Raw genomic sequence first — 25,667 nt, 5'->3', positions numbered from 1 at the left:
AAGTGACCATGCTATAATTAATACTAGTCCTTACCACAAGAACAGTATCAGTTTATTTTCCTAGGAGATTGAGGAAACATTTTTGAACACATAGATTGAATTCTAATGTCAATTAAATTTTGGAAATCTCATTAAAAACTGTACTCAATCATCTGGTAACTAACTGTAACACTTTTTTAGTAGGACTATTTTTGTGCCTCATGCCCTGCTTTGAAGCAACAGAGAAGAGTATTTAAGTTTGATATATTGGAAAGTTCCTTTTGCAAGCTCCCCATCTTAATAACACAGACAAATCATACCACTTTACCAATTTAGTAATTAATAAGACAAATTACAGAGCAAAATAAAAAGTCTATACCTTGGAAGTGAAAAAGGATAAATGACTCCTCCCTACCTGTCCAGTTTTTTCTTTAGTATCTCCCTCCTCCACATACGAGTGTGTCTAAGCAGGCCAAGAACACATGGCCAAGAACACATAATAATCATAAAATAACATACCCTGGGACAACCAGGACTTCAGAATTTCCAAAATCTATCATGAATATTTGTATCAGTGCAACTTCATGGACTAAGTATTTGGTTGGACTACGTCTTCTGATATTTTCACTTCCTATTGGAATTAATTCAGTAATAGTTCCTCGACACCACATTCCATTTTCAATACTGTTGACAAATATTCTTGCACCTAAACAATGAGGGAGATGAATCATTATCAATGTTTATGGAGAAAAACACCCAATAACCTCTAAGTTACAAACATGTACATTAGTTTCACCACTAAGAAGTCTTAATTCATGTATTTACTGACGACATACAGTGAATACACAGCCCCTTGTCAAATGCTATGAGAGGGATAAATAAAGCTAGTATATTCTGACAGTTTCTGTAATACAGAAACTCATGAGCTAGACAGGGAGGTAAAAACAAAGAATACAAAGTCAGCAGTCCTTTACTGAGGACCTGTGTTTTATGAACTGTAACAAAGATGAATGAGACCATGCTGCCTCAAGAAGCTCAAGAAAGGAAAAGAGACAGGCAAATTAAGTTACTATAATACACTATGCAAAACATTAAAAGAAAAAAGAACTTCTAGCCTTTTGCATGTACACACACATGTGCACAGATACATGCATGCTGAAATTTGTAACATACTTCTTTGGAAGCATAAAGGAAGAAGCAATTACCTTCCCTCAATTAAAAGTGGAGTGAGAGTAAAGGAACCAAGAAAGGCAGAGTGGGAAAGGCCAAAATTAAGAAATGTACACACAGTGGACTTCAGAAAAGGGGAAGATGAACCAAGGACGTAGCAGCAGAGGAGGGCCTCATGGAGGCATCAGATGAATTACAAATAAATAACCAGGAAAAAAAAGATCAAGCCAGAAAGAGGCCCGAATTTTTACGTTTACAATGGGCTCAGCAACATTCTCAATATTTTGTGTGTGAGTTCACCTCCTCCCCACAACAACCCCATGAAAGTGGTCTTCCACCCAAATGTGTGAGGAAAGTAGGCAGACAGAGCCTCGTAGCTACTAAGGAGAGGTAGCAGGTGGTGTTGGAGGCCATCCTTTTAACTAATTCAGCATTAGAGAGAAATTTGGTATGACCTGGTCACAGATTATATACAAAGATGCTCTATAATCCCCTCTGTATATGCTAATAAACACAGGATAGCTGAGAGGCAATTTTAACTTCTACCAAAACATTAGTTTGGCCTTGAGATTGTCATCAACCCTTTTCTTATGTTGCTATATACCACATGACCTATATTTTTAGTTTTAAACTACATGCTATTAAAACATTCTTTCTTGCAGTAGGTGAGATACAAGTCTACTGGAGCTACTTGTTAGTCCTTATAATGAAGAACATAGGTAGGAAAAGGGAACAGGGGATACTCTGCTAAAGCATCACATCACATTTCTTCCCTTACCAACCACTTCTCAAAAGATAAATGAGTATTTAAATCATGTATATTTGCCTTGAAATAATAATTATCCTTGACAATTTAAAGCAAAGGATGAATTTCTGGCTTTCTTAGCATATTTTCTGAATCTAAACTGAGCTTTTGGGCATATATTAAATTTAAAGAATTATTTCCAGCCATAAAAAATAAGTTTAACACTACACTTCCCGCTTTAGATGCTCATAATTTAAACCCTGTTTTTTAACTTTTAAAATTATTATTCATTTTTGTTAGTATATGATGGTTCTAGTCTTCTGATATTCTGAAAAAAGACACAGACAAGCTGGGAATTAATCACACTTTTAAAGAACTACTATATAAAGCTAAACAGATCATACAGTACTTTCTGGTATCAGTTATATGCAGGTGTTGACCAATGTTAGCAGAATGAGAAAAATGCTATAATAATAAGTCAAATCATAGCCTCATCTTATTATAGATACACCATATTTAATCCATGTTATAAGGGAAGTATTTGTAATGAAAGTTTAAATTACAGCAAGTCACATACAGCCTTAGAATTAAGATGGGCTGATTAAGTGTACCTACCATGCTGTGTGGCCCAGGAAGATATTTAAAAAATATCTCACCTTACTCCATAGTGGAGTTTTTGTGTACCTCATTTGACAGTCAATTTTAATATTTAGTTAAGTTATCTAAATAAGTTAAATAAAATTAAACTTATGTTAAACAATTTCAAAGCCTTTTATGCTTGTACAAATCTGTATCACAAAAAAAGTCTATATGGGTTGGCCAAATATTACAATATTTAAATAAACTTCAGATTTTAACTTGGAGTAATATTTCATTACCTAGCTCCAAAATGTCTGAAGGATCAAGGTGTAAACTCTTATTGCAAAACTGATTCACCTTCTTTTCCAATACTGTTGCATCTTTTATTTGTGAATACTTCCGAATATAGAAGTGGCAAGGATGTATTACATGGCTTACAAAAACTCCGCTCTGGAGAACCTGGATAAGAATATTTAAACCATATTAAGAAACCAAAAGTTAGGAAAAAATTCACTAAAAACAGAATGCAATATCCTCTAAAAGAATAATAAGTGTCTTGTAGCACTGCAAACTCTAGAAGACCTAGGCCCCACAAGAGTCCAAACGATAAAACAGTAACTAGACTGATAAAACAAATAGAGCCCACTTTCACAGATTTCTTTTGCAACCCGAACCATGAACATTTTATTTTACTTGTAAAATGCGTTAAATAAATGAGCTGTAGTTCCTGTGGTAGTTAGGTTCTAAAGTCAGAGTATGTGCTATAACTCTACTGTTTTACAACAAAACACCAACGTTTATTTATAAATATAATTGGAACTTGGAACCCCCTTGATAATGATTAGGTTTCCAGTATAGCTCCAAATCTCCTTTAAACTGTACTAAATCAAAAGAACCAATAATTAGCTCATAGCCACTCTGACTCCTAAATCTTGTCAGGCTGGAGAGGTATGAAAAAAATGCCTGGGAAAGCCAACATATTGAGCAGCAATTGAGGGGAAGATGTGCATGTTTTGGTGGAAGCAAGGGTTGGGTAGAATAAGACAGTGAGAAATTTTTTGTATATAGTTGTAATTAAGCCAAGTGTTTTTACTGATATGAAAAGATCTCAGAGTACAATGTTAAGAAAGGAATTAAAAGAACAGAACAGTGTGTATGGCATGCTACGTTTTGTGCACAAAAACAAAAAACGAGAACTAGAAAAATAATATCTGTGTATTTGTTCGAATATGCATAAAGAAACTCTGGAAGGGAAGAGGAGACTAGATGGAAAGAGAACAGGTTAGGGGAAAAGTTTCATGGGGTGTTTTAATATGTATACATTTAATTTTTGAACAATGTAGATGTTCTAGTAAATCTAGTAAAAATGTTTAAAAAACAAAGACTTGAAGGAATTGAAGGATAGATGATAAAAACAGAACAAACAGATCATTTTACCTATCCAAAACAGACTGCAAAGAAAAATATGCATACTGAGAATGAGGTAAAGAGATAAGCACGTGTAACTGGGGAGATCGCTGAGAGAAGTGCTATAAATTTCAGAAATATTTTTGCCAATAACAGCCAGAACTTTAACCATTAAAAAGGAAGACGTTTTACATATCAGTAAAATTCATGTTACTCATGGCCTCACTCTTCTTAAGAGTTACTATACATAAAGTACCTGCTTTTGATCCAAAAGGAGATTTCTTCTGAAGAGGCTTTTTTTGATATTTAGGTGTCTCCGTAAGATAATCTGTGCAGCATGCTTCATCAAAATAGGGAAGAAAGACAACTGTATTAATTTTATTATGTTGGCAATGGCACACTTAACATACTGTTTAAAAAGCTGTACTTGAATTGGTAAAACACTGGAGTGGCAGGACCCCCTGTATCAGTAGGCAAAATACTGATAGTTTTCTTAACTCACTGAGTTAATCAGTGACAATAATCATCCAGTGGAAATGAGAGAAAATAGCGTGTCCTTTTTTATGTATCCAAAATATTCTGGAAAGTCAACCAATGAAACAGACTGGGGGGGGGGGTGGGGGGGGGAAGGAAAAAACCGAAGTGGATCTTGAAAATGGTCCTGAAGAAGACTGACGGGATAATTGCACACAGCGTGATCTCACTCTGGTGCTGATGGGAGACACCACTGGAAACCCAATCAAACAGCTGTGATACATTTAAAATGTGACCACTCAGATGCTATTGTACTCATGATAGTTCATTTTATAACAGGAGGTATCTCAGAACAAAGATTTAAGACATGGTCTTCTTAAATTTAAGGACAAAGTCACAATCTCTCATTTATTTATAATATTTTCATCTTTTTTTTGGCCTTTTTTGTTTTGTTTTGTTTTATGAGGGGGAGGTAATTGGGTTTATTTATTTATATTTGGAGGAGGTACTGGGGGTTGAACCCAGGACCTTGTGCAGGGTAAGCATGCACTCTACCGCTTGAGCTATAGCCTTCCCACTATTCTCATCTTTTATATGGGTGGAACACTAAAAAGTCAAATACTCTAATCTTAAAATTACATCTCAGAGCTTAGCTAATATTCTTGAATTAAAAATAAAAATAATCTGAACTTTAGGAATGTGACAGTAGAGGCATGGAATCAATAGGTGTTAACTCACAGTGAGGTGTAAGTAACAAAAACATGTTTAAGTACAGGGACAAAGAAGAACTAATTTTGCCTCTAATTCCAGACATGATACATTATTTCTTTGCTTTTGTATTTTTACTCACTTTCCAGGTTTTCTTCAATAATTTCTTCAATGATCACATCAGGGCTGGATCCCATCTGAGGTAAAGCAGCAGTGGTTTTAGGGGATGTTGTTGCAACAATCTCTTTCTGTGGCTGGAAGTTTTTTGCTTCTAAATGCACATTATTGGTTTCCCATCGCAAAGTAGTTGGTGGGGCTTCATTAGTTAGGACAGAAATGTCAAACTTCTTCTTTTTTAGTGATGGTTGTGTACGACTACAAGCAAATTCCTTTTTATGATTATTGTTCTTTAGAACATTCTGTCCAATTTCATTTTCTTGAGGATCACATCTGTTTAAAAATATAAAGGCTACTTTAAGTCATTTGATAAATTTTTTATATCCACCTTCAAACCGTTTCCTTTACACCTGACAGTTAATACTGTGACATGTGCAGAGTTAGTCACACAGGTGTCTCACGGGTTTTTAACAGCTTTATTAATGTATCATTTACACACTATCAGATCCAGTAATTTTTACTAAATTTACTTGTGTAACCATTGCAATCTAATTTCGAATATTTCCATTACCCTAAAAGAAACTTTTGCCCATTCTCAAGCAAGCCCAAGGGTTTTAAAAGGTCAAGAGGTAAAAATCAATGAGAAGCTGAAGAAAGAACCTGACATAGTCACATCACAATGATTTGATCCTAAAAGAACACTGGATGTAGTTTTTAATTTCAATCCATTTTCAAAACTGACACATTGTAACTGACTGTACTTGAATAAAAAAAACTGTTAAGAACTCTAAAAAAAACCAGCTTCAAATTTTTATTTGGCTTAGGTATTTAATTTTAAATTATGTTAAGGTTATTTCTTTTAATTCACTGAAGTAAAAATAAAGTATAGGAAGCAGTGAGGGGTACAATCCAATCCTAAGCAAATTACTAGAAACCTCCACCTAGGCTAAAAGTCACCATTCGTTTGAATACTTTGGGAATGACTGTTCAACAGTCACCAACCTACAGCTGATTATTCACTTTGCTCCATTATTTTTCTGTCTTCTTTACAAATCCACACAGATTTGGGCTCTCAAGTATAGAAATTCTATCAAAGAAATGAGGTTGAGTCGCAAAAGTTTTAGTTAACTCATGATAGATTTAGTTTCTTCACAGATCACCATTTAAGAGCGATTTCAGAAATAAGAACTAACAAAGCCAACTGGAATCAGCACTGACCTATCTTATCTGTCTCTTAACACACACTGAATAAAGGTCCAAACACCTCCTGACAACACACATATGTACACAACTTTGTAACTGAAACATTTCTTTTCACAACCAACTCTCATCTGAACTTTCTGAGACATTTAACACCATCAACCAACTCCAGTCTCATAAACCTCTCCTCTGACTTCTAGAACACCACTCTCTCCTGCTCCTTCTCAGTTTTGTTTTGTTTTTTGCAGGTTACCCTGTCCCTAATTTAAAATTTATTATTTTTCGAGGGCACTGTACTTGATCTACTTCAATATTTGCTCTCACTGGGCAAACCGATTCCTTTATTACCACCTGTAAACGGTAGAGGCAGGTCACAATGATACTTTCCCTAAAAACTAGGAAGAACTTTAAGATTACTCAGAGTTAAATTTGAATCAATACAAACTCTTACAGAGACAGAATAGCATCTAGGATTAAAAATAACTGACAGTCACCATATTCTAGTCATGAAAATATCCAGATGCATGTAATGACTGGAAAGGATGATTATCCATGGAAGTGTAAAACGTCAAGTCACAGAGGAAAACGGGGGCCAGGGCTCCATGTACGGGGGATGATGACTTGAGACAAAGTCCTCTCGTAACATCCTCCCTGTGGGGCAAGGGCTGCAGCATGCTGTCTAGGACTGATGCAGTTCAGTTATTTGATAAATCTTACTCTCTTTATTCCCAAAATGCTGCAAACAAAGCAACCTCTGATGATTTGGCTTCTTGTGTCTGTCTGGATGTTGGAAGAGAATGCCAACGTGACTGTTCTAGTTCCCGTGGCAATTCTATTTGCCCCTTAATTTAATAAACTGCACTCAATTTAATAAACTGGCACTCTTACAAGAGTTTACTTGGCTTAGACTAGATCTGCTCATGCCTGTTTCTGAGCTGATGAGGCTGTGGGTGGGACCCTCATTAGTTTCCCAAGGTGATGAATGTGGTGCTTCTAAGGGGATGATTTCCCCAGGAGACATACCACCTACAGCTGGATGAACTAACTTTCTTCTGCAGGGGGTGGTTTCTAAAGTATTTATATTTGGACTACTCCTGAGCAAAGAGTCAAGTCCAGAACCTCTTCTTAAGTTTCAGCACATACGGCCTACTTCCCTCTGGACATTTTGCCCTAGAGACACAGTAAACCACAGCAACCACATACCCCACTATCTCCCCCTCCCAACTTCTTTCTTTCCTGTGTCCCAGCCTTGGTGGATAATACCACAGTCCACCAACTTAGTCACCAAAGACAGACCTATAACTCATCGAGGACGCCTCCCTTTTCTTCATTCCTCACACCCAACAAACTACTAAGTTTCATCACTTTTCCCAACTTAACATTTGTCATTATCTATTCCTCTCCAGTGCTCTACCTATGTTTGGTTTCTCATCATTTGCTGACACTATCTATATAACAGCCTAAACCATCCTTCAGCTTCCAACCTCATATTCTTCCAAAGAATCCTCTCAATGGTCACTAGAGTTATCTTTAAGAAATGTAACCTAATTCTATTTGCTTTCATGCTGCAAATCTTTCAGTGGTTTTCTATTATTCACAGCTGAGCTGTCCAACAGAACCTTCTGCGATAATGAAATGGTGCAGTGCTACCCAATACAGCAGCCACTAACCACACATGGCTGAGCACCTGAAATGGGGCTGGTGCAACCAAAGAACTGAACTCTTCATTTCATTAAGTTTTAATTAATTTATGCTTAAATTTAAATGGCCACGTGTGGTTAGTGGCCACCATATTGGATAGCACAGGTCTAGGAAACTAAGTGCAGACGCCCCCGCACAGCATACAAAGTCTAGGATTTAGCCTCCATGTACCTTCTGCCATGTGGTATTATACATGCAGTTCCTTGAATGTAGTATGTTATCTTCCTGTTAAGATACCTGCCTCCCTCTCCAACTGCTACTCATTTCTCATGGACGAAGAAACATAAAATCTCCTCTTTCCAAGTCCCCTGTTACCTACCCCCTGCCCCAAGAGCTGCTCATGTCCTTCCTTTGCAGCTCCATTAAATTCTGCATGTGCAACTTTCACAGCAATGACGCACTTCGTTACAAGGGTCATTCTCTACTTAGTGCAACTTCTCTGCATAAATCTCAGTACCTGGGGTATTAGTACCTAGCATAAAATCAGTGTTCAATGCTGGCTGAATGAACGGCTCTCAAAGATGATTCAGACACGTATCATTGAGTGCTGATTCCTTCTACGTCTTTTAATTCTTAAATATCTTACACAGAATTTAAATGATAGAAACCACGCTGCCCTTTACATTGTTTTTCAGCTTTTGACTCACAAGTACTACACTAAACATCAATTTTTCTGTCCCTTAGATAATATTTCTGTCCCTTAGGCCATGTCAGACACTAATGGCATGTTGCTATTCTTTTAAATACTTACTTTGTTGAGTCTTCAAATTCAATCTTTCCCATAGTGTTGAACATACAGATGATCTCACCGCAATTCATGTTCAACCTACAATTAAATACTTCACATAAAAAAATGTTCTAATATAAGTTTACTACTTTCTCTAATAAAAATTAGTTGCTGACATTAAAAACTCCAAAATACAGAACATTTAATAACTTTGTAATTTATCATAAATTACTTATTTTAATTTAGTTGCTAACTTGGGAAACATTTTTGAACTGAATTATCAATCAATAATTGCTTGCTATTTTAATAAATTTAGGCTCTAATACATCTTTATACTTAATTATGATGTTCTCCTGAATTATAACTTACTTGGGAGAGTTCCTTAGTTTTAGAGAGCTAACCTGTGACAATTCACTCTCAAATGTTAGCTTCAAAGTCTGAATAATCTAGAATCAAAAGAGAAGTATCACTTATGTGTGCATTTTATTTTGTTATAAATACTGTTGAAACAGAATGAGATTTGAGAAGCAAAACTATACCCTTTAGGTATTTCACTAAGTAACATGCTTACAGTTTGATCTTAGGCAAGTAAAATGAGGGATGCATGTAAGTGTCTGTGACTCCCCCAACTCCAAAATTTAAAATCTCTTGGAGATACGTATTAACAGACAGCAACAACACAGGACACTAGTTAATAAATGGAATATAGCTACACAGTTCCAGAGGCATTTCTGATCAGATTTATTTTGCATCTGCATTGCTATCCTCATGTTTTTCTTTTTTTCCCCCATCTTCTTAACTAGACTAACTAGGATAAAGACCAAATTTTACTACCTTTTTAACTTCCTAATGCCTCACACGTAATACACAGGAATTGACGATTACTGTTTTTAGAACTATAGCTGGAGGGAGGCCTGGCCAAGTGAGATGGTGGTAAACTCTTCTCCTTTAATTTGCAGTTCAAGACTTTAGAGGCAGGTAAACCAATGGCTTCTATTTTGTACCTCAGTTCAGTCCAAACATCTCATTATCTATGGGTAATGAGGCCCTGAGGATTCAAAGACAATAGAGTAGGATCTATACCCCAAGGGAGCAAGACAGAAATTAGCAAAGAGGACTGATGGTTAACCTTGTCCTGCCAACGAGCGCATAAGAAACATATTTCTCTCTCTGCACAACTCCAGGCACATCACTAGAGGACAGGATAGAGTGAAGCATCCTGTCTCTTGACCTGCACATCTTGGGGTGGCAGGCTGAGAGAAAAACCTGAATGGGATCTTGGTAAGTTCTTAAGCCAAGAGCTGACAATCATACCTAACTGCTTATAAAAGGAAAATAGAGTCCTATTTAATTTGCTACTCTTAACTTGTCCTCATTTTCTATTCTAGTGACCTAGAAACAACTCTAGATTGAGGGTCACCCTACTTGTTCTTGAATCGTGTTACATCATTTCCCTGAGTGATAAATAATATAACAAAAGTCCAAACACATTTATTAATGTTTGTCTTAGAATTCAAACACCTAAGAATTCTAAACTGATGCCATTACAAGTTAGGATAATCTGAAAAACAAATTTTTCTTAGGTTTTAAATATCATATTCCAAAGTAGGTAAAATAAGCTACCACAGAAATAATTCACATGAAATATTAAAACTACCTGATTCAGGTCACAGTATGTCCTTAGAGAAGGTGCCGATTTTAATTCTCTTGCTATCTTCATAGCTGCATCCAAATCATTTTTTTTTCTCCTCAATGTAGCTCTTAGCCATCATTACATTTGATAAATAATCACCTGTATTTCTTACTACTTCTTCACACAGGTTCTTTTTCCTTCATTTACAATAAAGTTATTTTTCAGTATTTCATAAACATTTTTATGACAGTAAGTTTACAGTAACTCAACAGTATTGAAAAGATAATTTCACTATTTTGTGAACGTAAATAAAGTAAGATTATTAAAAGGGGCATTCAGTTGAACTAAAATGTATTAGAGTGGAAGCTGTGTGCATGTAACTAGAGAAAAATCAGCCTCTGTAGGAGGACACAGTTATCATGTCACAGAGACAGCTGTCAGAGCTGCATAGTAAGATAAACCCTGGATGATTCCACCACCACTTTTAAAAGTAGGAGGAACCCTGGCCATCTTGCTGTCATTTGTGCCATTACATCAAACACATTCTGTGCTCATTTCTCACAAGAATCTATCTGTACATTAAAATATTTCTATAAGTAGATACATATTACATGAACTTAAAATGATATTTATAAATACTTCACCAAACCAGAACTTAATTAACTATTATCTTCAAAGTAATCACTCAGGAAGCTTATAGTATTACTCCTTCATTACTTACCTCATTTTACTCAAGAAATTTTCTGTGCCTATGTTGCAATTACTTTATTATGGAAATAAAGATATTTTGCACCAAAAATTATAGTGTCTAATTGCTCATTTTATTCATCAAACAAATGAGTAAAATGATTTCCTCAAAATCAAATCTGGCCTCCAAAAAGACTCGGCTACACTGAACAGTCTGAAAAGGAAATTAAGAAAACCATTTACAATAGAATAAAAAAAAAAAAAGAATGTATTTAGGAATAAACATAACCAAGGAGGCAACAGACGTGTACACTACCCAACACTGCTGAAATTAAAGAAGGTAAACTAAATGCAAAGATCTCTCATGTTCATGAATTAGAAGACAACACTGTTAAGATGTCAATACTACCCAGAGCAATCTACAATTCAAAGCCATCCTTATCAAAATCAGAACAGAAAAACCCATCCTAAAAGTGACATGGAATCTCAAGGGACCCCAACCTTCCAAAACAATCCTGAAAAAGAACAACAAAGTCGGAGAGCTCACCCATCCTGATTTCAAAACTCGCTACAAAGCCACAGTAATGAAAACATTGCTCTGCTGCCACAAGGACAGACAGACAGACAGAGAGCCCAGAATTAAATCTTCACATATATGGTCAACTGAGTTTCGACAAAAGTGCCAAGACCATTCAATGGAGAAAAGACCCTCTTTTCAACAAATGGTACTGGGAATGAATGACGTTAGGCCCTTTCCTTACACTATATACAAAAATCAGCCCCAAATGACTCAAAGACCTAAATGTTAGAGCTAAAACCATAAGACTGTTAGAAGAAAACACAGAGAGGAAGCTTCAGTATTAGATTTGGCAATGATTTCTTGGATATGACACCAAAACATGGCAACAAAGAAAAAATAGATAAAACAGACTTTATCAATTAAAAACTTACTTAGATCAAAGAATGCTATCAAGAGAGTGAAAAGGCAAGCCACAGAAGCAATGTTTTCTTAGGTCAGTCTGCCAAGGCAAAAGAAATAAAAGCAAAAATAAACAGATGGGACCTAATCAAACATACGAGCTTTCGCACAGCAAAGGAAATTATAAACAAAACAAAAAGACAACCTATGGACTGGGAGAAAATATTTGCAAATGGTGGAACTGACAGGGTGTTTAATTTCCAAAATATACAAACAGCTCTTACAGCTCAACATCAAAAAAAAAATCAAAAAACCCAAAACCCCAAACCAACAATGCAATAGAAAAATGGGTGGAAGACCTAAACATACATTTCTCCAAAGAAGACATACAAACGGCCAACAGGCACATGAAAAGGTGCTCAACATCACAAATTACTGGAGAAATGCAAATCAAAATCACAATGAAGTATATCACTTCACACCAGTGAGAATGGCCATCATCAAAAAGTCTACAAATAGGGGGAGGGTACAGCTCAAGTGGTAAGTGCATGCTTGGCATGCAGAAGATCTTGGGTTCAATTCCCAGTACCTCTTTGAAACATAAATAGGTAAACCTAATTACTCCCCAAATAAATAAATAAATAAATATTTTAAAAGTCTGTAATTATACAAATATAATAAATGCTGGAGAGACTGTGGAGAAAACGGAACCCTTCTACAACTGTTGGTGTGAATGTAAACTGATGCAGCCACAATGGAAAACAGCATGGCAATTCCTAAAAAAACTAAAAATAGAGTTACCACATGATCCAGCAATCCCACTCCTGGGCACATATCTGGAAAAGGCAAAAACTCTAATTTGAAAAGATACATGCACCCAATGTTAATAGCAGCACTATTTATAGTATCTAAGACATGGAAGCACCTAAATGTCCATCAACAGATAAATGGATAAAGACAATGTGACACACATACATACATAAACATATATATATATATATATATATATATATATATATATATATATATGGATATTACTCAGCCACAAAAAAGAATGAAATAATGTCCTTTGCAGCAATATGGATGGACCTAGAGATTATCATACTAAGTGAAGTAAGTCAAAGATAAATATCATATGATATCACTTATCTGTGCAATCTAAAAAAGTGATACAAATGAACTTAGTTACAAAACAGAAACAGACTCACAGACACAGAAAACAAACTATGGTTACCAAAAGGGAAAAGGTGGAGGGATAAATTAGGAGTTTGAGATCAACAGATACACACTACTATATATAAAACGTATAAACAACAAGGACTGACTGTAAAGCACAGGAAACTATATTCACTAACTTGTAATAATCTGAAAAAGAATATATATATAACTGAATCATTTTGCCGTACGGCTGAAATTAACACAACATTGTAAATCAAATACACTTCAATTTAAAAAGTCAAAAAAAAAACAAGCCACAGAACAAGAGAAATTATCTGAAAATGATATATTTGATAAAGGATTAATATCCATAATGGATACAGAACTCCTACAACCCAGCAACAACAAAACAAATAATCCAATTCAAAAATGGGCAGAGGACTGGAATAGATATTTCTCCAGAAAAACATAAGCAAATGGTCAATTGAAAGGATATGGTCCACAATACCACTAGCTATTATGGAAATGCAAGTCAAATACAAAATCAGATACCACTTCACATCCTCAAAATGGCTGTATTTTAAAAAAGAGAATTAACAAGTGTTGGTAAGGATGTGGAGAAACTGGAACTCTTATGCACTGCTAGTGGGAATGTAACCTGTGTAGCCAACTTAGAAAACAGTTTGGTAGTTCTTAACAAGATAAACATAAAAGTACCCTGTGCCACTAAACTGTACATTTTTAAATGGTTACAAAAGTAAACTTCATTATGCATATATACCACTGTTAAAAAATGTAATAAAAATGTATGCACATGACCTATCACTTAAAATTTTATAACTGAATATTAAACATGAGATACCAACAACATTGAGGAATAAAGAATATGATTCATCCATCGTGTATTGAGCCTATGTTCTAGATATCCTAGTTAGACTAAAAAAAAATAAAAAGAACCCAGATCCAAAGGGGCAAGTACCATTACCAAATATATTTCTTACTTTTATGAGCCTGCCTCTTGAAATACAAAAATGTGATTAAAGATTATTTAAGCTCTTATATATCAAAGTTTTAAAAAAGGATGGCTATATAACAGTATGGCGGTATTTGTTTAGAAATGAGTATTAGAAAGTATGTTATTATTTTCTGTGATGCAAATAAACACAAGAAAAAATGATGAAATTACGTACCAGAAAGAGTATGTTTGCATTTTCCCAAGTATGCTGAATTCTACAACGGGATTCAGAATTTGAAATCATTTATCTATGCTAACTGGTTTAAGAAAGAAATTATCTGAACAGCTTTGGATCAGAAGGCAAATAGCCAAAAAAAACAAAAACAAAAAAAACGCTGCTCTTCATTTTGAAGCTGTAAACATCAGCCTATAGGGACCACCCATAACCTTCCAAACTAGTTTAAAAGTTACTCATTACTTTAATCTATGCAAAGGAATAAAATGACAAGTTAATGTTAAAAGCTTCAGTTTCATTGAGTCTATATTTTTAACTTATTACCTGGAATCAAGAGAAGTAAAAAGCTGATCAAACTGTTTCTCCAGAACTTCTATAAGACTGACTGTTTCCTCTTTTGTTTGACTGTGTATGTGTTCGAGCATCCGGGAAGAACATAATACAAAGATATAATTTGGTATTTCTATTTTGGAGGAACTGTACTCTTTAACATAATTTTGAAAGTAAAAGATACTTTTTGGACTTTTCAAAATAACAACACAAGAGGAGATTAGATGATAAAAATGGACTAATTCACAAGGTTAAACTTTAAATCCTGGTACTTGTTAGCAAGATCACATCTTTTTTGGCACTTTGTACTGATAAACTGGCAAAAAGGCCTAGAAAACCCACTAAGTTTTCTAAACTTCTTATCATTTCAATCAGTACAGGAAATGAATCGTTTTGGATAGCTGAATTTCTCTCTGGTAGGATTCCTTAAATTTATAAAACTTAAAATGTAGTATTAAAAATATTTGAAATAAAGTGTTAACTATTTCACATACTTCTTCATATTTTCAAAGAATCACTGCTTGGTATCTGTGACCTTTTCTTCTTCCAATTTCTTTTTGGAATGGGAATATCTACCTATGCCTATCCAACCAGTGTATTTTAGGAGATAATTTATTAGTTTCACACATTCACAGTTGGAGAGGAATTTTGCCCCAGCATGAGTCATTCTCTGAGTCTCACCTATACCTGATTTAGAAGATACTTAGATGAGATTTTGGAGCTAGAGTTGACGCTGAAATAGGTTAAGAATTTGGGGTATGTGAGATGGGATGAATGTATTTTGCATGTGAGAAGGATATGAATCTGGGAGGGCCAAAGGGCAGACTGCTATGGGTTGAATTCTGTACCCCACTCCCCTTTCAGATTCACCTGTTGAAGTCTTAACTCCCGTATCAGCTATAACCCTTTGAGTGCCTTGGCTGTGAATTTGCTGCTGCTGGGTGTAAGGAATTTGTTCCTTCTCAATAAAGAAGTCTCTCTCTCTCTCTCTCTCTCTCTCTCTCTCTCTCTCTCTCTCTTGGGTGACAGGGTTAAGGAGAAAAGAGCATAAGACTCTGTGTAACGATCTACAGCCAGATAACACGCAATGCTAGAAAGGTGATCTGCAATGCTTCCAAGACAAAACTCAGCTCACAGCAAGCGGAAATCACAGCTCCTTAACAGAGCTCCAATTTCAGCATGCTGCTAGCACAACAATGCTATGAGATTACTGCTAGCAGGCCATGAGAGGTGTCCATTCTTTTGTATATTTCTCTTATCATTTGATAATCATACTTAATAACTGAATGCTAAGCTCCAATTTCAGTGATATTACATCCAAATTACACAGTTAAAGAGAACATGCCTTAATTTATGATAGAATTTAATCATTCAAAATGCTTACTTTTACAGCAATACTTAATTCTTCAAAATTCTGGTCTGCTATCTTCAATGCTTCATCAATTTCTTCCACAGTTTTAGTCTCCTAAGAAAGGGAAGGGGAATATACAAACACAAAGTATAAACATAGATGCTTAGATACAACATAGCAGCTGCAAAAGCATCAAGCTACCATTGCGGTTACAGACCCACTACAGAAATCAGAAAAGAAGCAACAATTAACATTTTAGTTTTGGTGATAGCATCCCAAATTTCTTTTAGGTACCTTTTTTGGAAAAAATGGAATTATGTCCTACAACCATTTTGCATCTTAAAACTACCTGAAAAATTTATCATGGCAATAAATATATATACATAAAAAGTAACAGTTCTTAAGAAAAAAAGATTATAATTTGGCTATGTTAAGATTTAAACAATGAAGGTGAAGACAGCGCTCTGTCTTCTCTCCCAGCCCACTAATGATCCCCTTAACAAAAAGATGTAATACTTCATTCAGCAGTATTTTGGAGTTTGTCCTGTTTCTAGTCTTAAATTAGAAGAATACATTATTTAAAGTGATATGGAGTAGTAACAGGTAAAACTCAATCTTCCAACAACAATTACACCATCCTTTCAGTCACCGTTAAAATACCTGGTAAATCACCCTTAGAATTTAGAAACTTGCACTTTATACAATCTCATAGAATGTGAATTCAATAACTAGGTTCAAAAGGAGGAAGCTACGTGCAGGTAAATATCAAGAGCACTGACAGAGCTGGTCAAAGGCAGAATGGGCTAACTTGGGAGGAAAAGAGAATTGCTGAAAACAGTTCAGAACAAATCAAGAGATTCAAGCAAGGGAGTATAGGTTTACCTCTGTTACCTTCATGTTTTCAAAAGAATCTACAGTTATAGGAACCTTGAGAGAAGAGGAAAGTTAAGCTACCAGAGACAAAGTAAAAACGTCTGGCCACGTGTCACTTGATGAATAACATTCTTCATACCTCCATTACAGCTGATGGGTTCAGAACAGTCCCACGTGTGAAGGCTGAATGTTCTAAACCAACAGTTAGCCGGTCAGCAGTCTTTTTAAAGTCCTGAGAACAGTTCTTTATTCTGGAAAATGTCAAGTACATTTATTTTAAATACCAACATTAATATAATGGTTTCAATCCTCTAGTCTGATTTTTACTCTCTCTCAAAAATAATTCAGGGGGAGGTTATAGCTCAGTGGTAGACTGTGTGCTTAGCATGTACGAGATCCTGGGTTCAATCCCCAGTACCTCCATTAAACATAAATAAATAAATAAACCTAACTATCTCCCCACTCAAAAAAACTAAAAAAATAAATCATACCATGACTTCTAAGAACACTTAACAGTGGGCTCTCAATTATCTATGATAAGTAAAGACAGGGAAACCATGACTAAATATGCTTTCATATAAAACTTAATTTTAAGCAAGAATTCAATTTCTTAACAAATTCCTAAAAATAATAGCTTACAGTATAAATTGTGCTTGAATTTCCTAACCATCTCTCCTCCTCTGATATTTTTTGGTAGACATGTTGATAATCCTTTAACTGTCTCAAGCTCAATTATTTATATACACAAATGCCAGCTATTAAAAAATGTACTTATAGGCCTAGATAATGTATATAAAGGTAATGAATTTACCAGATAAGTTAGTTTCAAAGAAAAAGTAAGCTACATTTCTTGAGTACAGATGCTAGAGTTTTTGCCTATTTTTATCTTTATATCCCTATGTTAGTTAGCACACAATAAGCACTCAGTGTTTGTTGAATAAGTAAATCAGAAGCCTATGACACTTCATGGAAGAAACTATTATTAAATATGTTACTCTCATAGAGAGAAATAATAGACTAGATAATTTTTAAACATTCTATTACTTAAAAAGTGAACATTCATGTTCTTAAAAACATATGTGAATGCTTTGGCCATAAGGAGTCCATTATTCAATTCCTGTTTCAAAATATTAAAAGACAAATCAGGAAGGAAACACATCATGTATCAAAAGATACTTCTATTTTAAAATATATAACCATTTAAACCAAATTCTACTGAAATTAGGAAACAGAGGAGTTTCTAACATAAGTATATTTGACATGGAGAACTAATTTTAAAATGGTAATTCAGAAAAAAACTGGGGTACCTAAAACAGATTCATCTACTTCTGAAAATGAAATTTCACTTTGCAACCATATTCAATATTATATAGATCTAGACAAAAGTACAATCAAATTTGATTTGGACGATGTATAAAAAGAAAGATTCATACAGAAGCCCACATTTATATTTTCTCTTGGGGAAAAAAAAGGATAATCTCGCAACACTGGGATGGTCTTAACACAAAGCAGTAATTGGCTGGAGCTGAGTACAGGCTACCTCCTTTGGAGTGGGTAAACCTTCTGTCTGCTACAATCCTTAACGCTCATTTAATGTCAGTCTGTCTCACCCAGTAAGTCATCTGCTAGATTCCTGTAGGTGTTCAAATTTGTTATGGCCACTGACTCACAGGAAGCCAAAAAGATTCCTGAAGTGATTACTCTATTCACTCAGAGCCTATGGAGGAAGTGACCGGTGGAATGCAAATACAGCAGTTGGGAGCAGTACTGGTATTCCATGAGCCTGAGTTTCACCTCTGGTTCTGTCAATAACCAACTGCTGGACTTTAGCTAAGTGGTTATGCTACCCAAAGGAAAAACTGTTCTGTTGGTTTCTATGCATGCATATAAATCTGGACAGAGAAGCTACAGCAATAACATGAAAAGTCATGACAGTTAGTCTAAAGGATTTTGGATTTTACCTGGATAGGTAATGAAAACCATAGAGCAGGAAAGGGTCTGAAGTCCTAAGGAGGTAGCCAAAAGAGACTAAAAGAATCAAACAGGGTGTAGAAATGGAAGATAAATTATAAATATGGGTGATATTGTGGAAATAGAATCTTCAGGAGGTAAGATGGATGAGATATGAGGAACTGGGTGATCTATAGATGTTTGGGCCAATAACAAAATTGAAAAGTTTCAAATGAGACTGTTCCTTGAGGGAACCCTATATTTATTTTATTTCTCATATAACTTACTTCCATATTAAATATGATTTAAGAAGTTAAAAGTTATACAAAAATATAATTACCATCTGAGTAGCGTCTTGGTAAATTAATAAGAAGATTCTTTGACCCTTAAAAAGTTGCAAAGTCAAACTTCACCATTTTTTAAATCATGATTCATTCCACAGTCAACCCTAAATGTACATTCGCCTAGGATCAAAAAATGATTTTCAGAAAAACTACAGCAAATGTCAAAATATCACGGTTCTTCGTCTAACATTTATAAAATGTTTACTCTGTGTCCAGCACCAGGGATGTAGAAAACAATAAAATATGGCCCTTGCCATTAAAGGGGCTTGTAGACTAGAAGAAGATGACAAATATAAATAAGTGCAATTAAAAAAAACACAGGTGCTCATCTCCAGCTGGAATATGTTAAAAAAAACTTTGCATACTATTTCAAGAAGAGAATTTATTAATACATATACATGTAAAATCTTACACAAGAATGGAAAAATGAATAAAATAATCTCAAAGTTATCACTTTCTATAAATCACCTCTCAAACCACTTCTTTTCAAAATCCTGCATTGTATTGTACTCATACTACTGTTGAGAATCAATAGAAATGTACGTTCTTATTTTTTTCCTCCATTATCTTCTCACTCAGCACACTAGTTTTTGCTGAAGTCTATTCTCAGCTTCTCTTACTCTGATGTGGCAATCTTGCATTCTTTTCTTTCCCCACTTTAAATAAGAACAAACTAATGCTGCTTCTTTAGGAGTTGGAGTCTCCATTTCATTTACAGCTAAGATAAATTACAAACCTAAAGAGCAATGTATAAACAATGGGTTACAAACACTAATCTAAGAATGACATTTTACCAATAATTCTAAAATAACTCTTCGAGAAATATGTTAAACTTCAAACACTAAAATTAGTGCACACAGAACATACTTTTTTGGCTGCAGTTTTTCCATAAAAGACTCTTCTTTAATATATCCATCTATTGGGCAGTATCCTTGTTTTGTATTTATAGTTGTAGCAACCTTAGGATAAAAGATGAAAGTAAGAAACCAGAAAGTCACTCAATAAATTCTGTTTATCCAGAATTCAAAAAACTAGTGTGTCATCCATAGATAAAGTTGAAAATAGCTCTAAAGATCCTGAAATCCTCTTTAAATCAAAGAAAAAGCAACATTTACATGTTTTTATCCTACTTTATTTTTTTAAAAAAATCATTTAATTGGCAATTAATTAAGCAGAACATTAACTATACTTCACTCTGCTACATTTCTAAAGGAAATACTTGGAACAATACTTTTAAAATTCACTGTAAAATTTTTACAATGCTATTTTAAGGTACGTACAAAACTCTAAAATACTTGGGAATAACTATAGTAAGAAAAATACAAGCTCTAAGAAAAGAAAACAAAAAACTTTATTGGCAGTCATAAACAAGAACTGAATAAATGGAGAATTAGGTTAGGGTCTTGAAGACAAAGATTTAAAACCCTAAAACACAACTGATATAAAATTAATACAATTCTGAAGTTCGTATGAAAACATAATGAGCAAGAATATAAAATTTTTAATATAACATTCAGTGGAGATTTATCCCACCAGAAAATAAAGCTACTGTAATTAAAACACTAAGGTAGTGGCACAATACAAGTCAACCCTTGAACAACGCAGGGCTTAATGTGCATGTAATTTACAGCTGGCCCTCTACATGTGCGGTGCTTCTGCATCCACGGATTCAACCAACAGCAAACCATGTAGTACTGTAGTATTTATCTACATAAGCGGACTTACACAGCTCAAACCTGCACTGACCAAGGGACAACTGTAAATGAATAGAACAGAGCCCTGAAACAGATCCACAAATAAATGGGAACTTCATATAGACTATAAGGGGCATTTCAATTAAATAGAGGAAAGATTGATTATTCAATAAATCATGTGGGAAAGTCAGCTAATTATTCTGAAGAAGAAAGTCACATACTCACATCATATAAAATATAAAGGGATTTAATACTTACTTTTAAAAAAAAAAGTATTGAAAAAAAAGTACTGTAACTCTGAGATGGAAAATCTGCCTAATCAAAGAAAACCTAGAAGCCACTAAGGAGGAGGAAAAACAATTCAAGAAGGAAACATTTCTGAATGGTAAAATGTAATAAACAAAATTAAAAGTGAAAAATTGGGAGAAAACATTTAAAATACACAGGACAAAGTGTTAATATCTCTATCACATGAAATAGTCTGACAAGCTAGAAAAAGACAATTCAAAAGAAAAGTATGGAAAGGACCAAAAAGGATCCGTTAAAAATCCTCCCAGAAGAGGAGCTAAGAAGTCAACATATGAAAAATTGCTCAATTTCACTAGTAGTCAGGGAATTTCAATTTAAAACAAGGAGATACCCACTTTTTGTCCATTAAATGGTCAAACATTAAAAAAAATGGACAAACTCAAACACGGATATTTTTTGGACCTGGAAACTAACAGAATCTGCAGATAAGATTTTTTTGGTGGGAGTGGGTTTCAAGAATTGTGCAAAGATATGGTGAAAAATGTTGAAAACCACCTAAATGTTTTATCATAAAGAGATTAGTTAAGAATTACAGCTCTTATGTACCATAGTTTATTATATAGTCTTTGAAAGTACTGCAGCAACATGGATGGACCTGGAGATTGTCATTCTAAGTGAAGTAAGCCAGAAAGAGAAAGAAAAATACCATATGATATCACTTATATGTGGAAACTAAAAAAAAGACAAATGAACTTAATAACAAAACAGAAACAGACTCACAGACATAGAAAACAAACTTATTGTTACCAGAGGGGAAAGGGGGTGGGGGGAAGGGATAAATTGGGAGTTTGAAATTTGCAGATACTAACTACTATATACAAAACAGATAAACAACAAGGTTCTACTGCATAGCACAGGGAACTACATTCAATATCTTGTAGTAACCTATAATGAAAAAGTATGAAAATGAATAAATGTATGTATATGTATGACTGAACTATTATGGAGAGATTGACACAACATTGTAAACTGATTATACTTCAATTAAAAAAAAGTAATGTAGGAGACTCTCATGAGAATAGGTTAATGCTGCTAAGAAAAATAAAGCAGACTACTAAATGCGATAGTCTCTCATTTAAATATATACCTCTGGTGGGAAAGAGGATGTTCTGGGAAGGTTTTAAGTATAAGGTACCAAAGATAGTTATGTATTATTAGGTTATCAGGGTAAAAGTGTTACTTTAGGAAAATCACAATGGAGCAATTGTTATTTTTAAGAGTGTCCCCTCAGAACTGAGGACTAAAACTTATATTTCTATCTGCCTCTTCATTTATGCCCTTTTGGCCTGGCATTTCATAGTAAGAGCTGAATGTTACTATCAACAGATTTGATACAGGACATTTCTTCCAGAAAATTTAAGAAATTATTAAATACAACTGATTTAAAATATTTCAGTTAAAACTGTGTAAAGATTCTTAACTTCTAACATTTTTTTTTTCACTCTAGCATCTCTACGAATGTAAATTTGATGACACACAAAGGTTGAGGGGCAGGGCAAAGTTCAAAATTTGCTTGCATGGTATTGGTGTGGAAAATGCAGGTACAAATCTGAAAGGAATATTACTTCATTAAGATAAAAATAAATAGAGGCAATATTCCACAAAAATGTCCAAAAAAGTCAAAATATATAGGCTAAGTGTATAAACTTAACCTTGCATTCCCTTTGATCACTTTGAACAATCATAAAGTGGATATGAACAGCTTATCTTTTGCTAGGTTCCTTAGACTCAGGAGCAAAAATGCAAGTTTTTAGTTCCTAACTAAAAGTATGTCTTATTTCTCCAATATTTTCACCTTTAACATTAGGTTGTAATGCATTCAATATGAAAGACTAAAACTTACCTCACAATCAGGGCATATAATTGTGCTGTATTCTTCAGTTACTAACAAGCACCGTTCACAAAAAGCATGTCCACACTGAAGTTCATGATGGTGACCTACAGATGAAATTTTATTGTGAATTAAACTTTGCACAATTTGTTAATGTTGAATGTTCAGTATAATCAGATGGAAAGTTAAAGGGGATTCTCTTGTATAGGAAAAGATATGTAGTTTAGTTGGAAATGGATGACTTATTAAACGAAATTCAGGAGAAACAAAACAGGTCAGAAGGAGGGAGAAAAATGAGAAGAAAAACCAGGCAGAGCTATGTAATATTGTTTGCATTCATTTAGATGGTTATTTAGCACCTATACTTCTTCAAATTTGACATCTCTTATAATCATATAAAGTGCTCTCACATACTTCATTTGATCATTGTAAATTGCATGGCTAAGAAGGCTGGGAATATTTTATTCAACCTAGGGATGGGTAAACATTTTAGTGATCTGGGGTAAATGGTATAATCTAGACTCCAATCTAGTTCTGTTTCCAAGTCTAATGTTCTTTCTACTTGATCATACTGCCCTCTGCTAATTTGTATTTCCCAACCTGTGATGGGACAGAGAGGGCCAATTTGAGACACTGGCAAGACCATTCTCTTCATGATCTAAGACACTGGCAAGGACAGAAGTCAGATGCCACTAATGTCACACACACATGACTCATATAAAGATCATCTTCACAAACTTAGCATTTATGAAGGGAAATACCATAATCTTATCTTTGGAGTAGGGAGGGAATTAGTGTTTAATGGGTAGCATTTCAGTTTTGCAAGATGAAAAAGTTCTAGAGATCTGTTATACAACAATGTGAATATACTTAACACTACTGAACTGTTCTTTTAAAAATGGTTCAGATGGTACATTTAATGGTATTTTTTTTTTAAAACCACAATAAAAAAGAAACCAGAGAGTGACTCCCCGACCACACTGAGAACTGGAATGCCAATGGCTCTATTGCCCGTGCCACAATCAGGATGTTGCAAATGATGTTGCGGCCAATTCCAGAACCCTAACCCCTGTGCCATGTTCACACCAGCAAGGTGGTCTTGAGTCTTGCCTCTCCTCTGTATGATACCGTAATTTTGATTGAAAAACCTAGTATCAAGATGTTAATAATCTAAGTAGAATTTGGAGTTTATCATAATAAGCATTCATTATAGCTATGTCACTTTCACAGGTTGTCGTTTTAAAAGACTTTGCAAGAAAAAAAGGGAAAAAGAAACTAGATAAAATTAGTCACCATTCACTATAAAATTAGTGTTCTTGCTAATTTATATTATAATAATTGCATTCTTTTGATTAAAAAAAGCTTTAGTTTTAAAGCCAACTGAAACATCTGAAGCTAGCTCACAATCAAGCTAAATTTTAAAGCTCGTTTAAATTCCAGAGATAATGTTACTAAAGAAATCAAAACTATTTCAATTGTTTTACTTTTATAAGGTTTCTGGCATTGTACAAAGCAAAATAACTTGTGCTGCATTACAGCTTACAGCAGTTTCACAACTTTGTATGCACGGGCACTATCTTTCCAATTGAGTACTTCTCAGCATTATAATAAAAATGTATGGAAGAAGCAGTGATTTTAAAATGCCATGTTCTAAAACTTTGTAATACTATCTCATTCGAATAATGGCGATTTTCTATGCAACAGCAGTGATCGAAATTTGGGGTAGGGGAAATTTGGCTCCCCACCGAAAACACAACTAACCAACTTTTCCCACTCGCTCATGTCTCCCAAATGGAGTCCGTCTTGGAGGGACTGAGAAAACTGACTTTCCCTTCGAAAGTGCAAAGATTTAACAGGTACACAGCGTAATAAGGCTTTCAGCAGCTCCAGGAGTTGCAATTCAACAACTCGCCCCTGGCAGAGACACAGCGCCGTACCGCCTTTCCGGTTACATTAAGTAACTTGAACCTGTTCCACCTGAGGGGAGTCTTGAGGGAGCGAATCAAGGGCGCTCGTTCCCTTGCCGCACAAGGTCAGAACGCAAGACGCACAGAAGTGAGGTGCTGTCTGCCAAACCGAGCCGCGTGCCCCGGCCCATCCCCAACGTCCGTTGTGTAATTTTAGAAACATTTCACAGTGGTCTATTCGTTACTACAACAAAAACTACACAAGGAAGCCATGTTCCGTTGCTTCACCACAGGATGACGGCTAGGGCCTCACAGCTCCCCTCTCACCGACCTGCGAACCGGCCGGTGAGGAAGGGGCGGCGCACGGGGAGGCTGGGGGTGAGGAGAGCCGCCCTCGCCCGTCTCAGCGCGTCCCAGCCTCGCTCGCCTCGCGGCCCGCGGGCTCCGGGCCCGGCCTCGACCCGCGCACGCCTCGCCGCCGCGGCCACCCCACCCCGCCCCGCCCCCGCGCGGGCCGCGGGCTGACCCTCAGGCCCTCACCCGAAGCTCCGGGCGCCCTTCCTCCACACCGGGCGCACAGGGCCTCCCTCGTGGCCTGGGCTCGGGCTTGCCTCTCCACCTGCCCGCAGGAAGACGGGCCGCGCCGAGCCCTCAACGCCTCAGCCGCCATCGCCGCCTCCTCAG

At 35.5% G+C, this 25,667-nt stretch overlaps 1 protein-coding gene across 1 annotated transcript; it reads right to left on the bottom strand.

Annotated features, from left to right (window-relative positions):
• Positions 1-296: 296 nt before the first annotated feature.
• Positions 297-25,667, bottom strand: LOC140695187 (RING finger protein 17-like). Its single transcript, XM_072958047.1, is given in 14 exon segments — positions 297-685; positions 2,831-2,932; positions 4,137-4,220; positions 5,205-5,512; positions 8,832-8,906; positions 9,177-9,253; positions 10,465-10,551; positions 10,553-10,637; positions 14,719-14,818; positions 16,108-16,189; positions 17,088-17,199; positions 20,110-20,201; positions 23,089-23,183; positions 25,524-25,667. Coding segments are annotated over 14 exon segments (1,632 nt in total). The 5' UTR covers positions 25,654-25,667; the 3' UTR covers positions 297-482.

The sequence above is a fragment of the Vicugna pacos genome, unplaced genomic scaffold (genome assembly GCF_048564905.1).
Source record: "Vicugna pacos unplaced genomic scaffold, VicPac4 scaffold_183, whole genome shotgun sequence".
Classification (NCBI taxonomy): domain Eukaryota; kingdom Metazoa; phylum Chordata; class Mammalia; order Artiodactyla; family Camelidae; genus Vicugna; species Vicugna pacos.
This window is presented reverse-complemented; position numbering and strand designations above follow the sequence as displayed.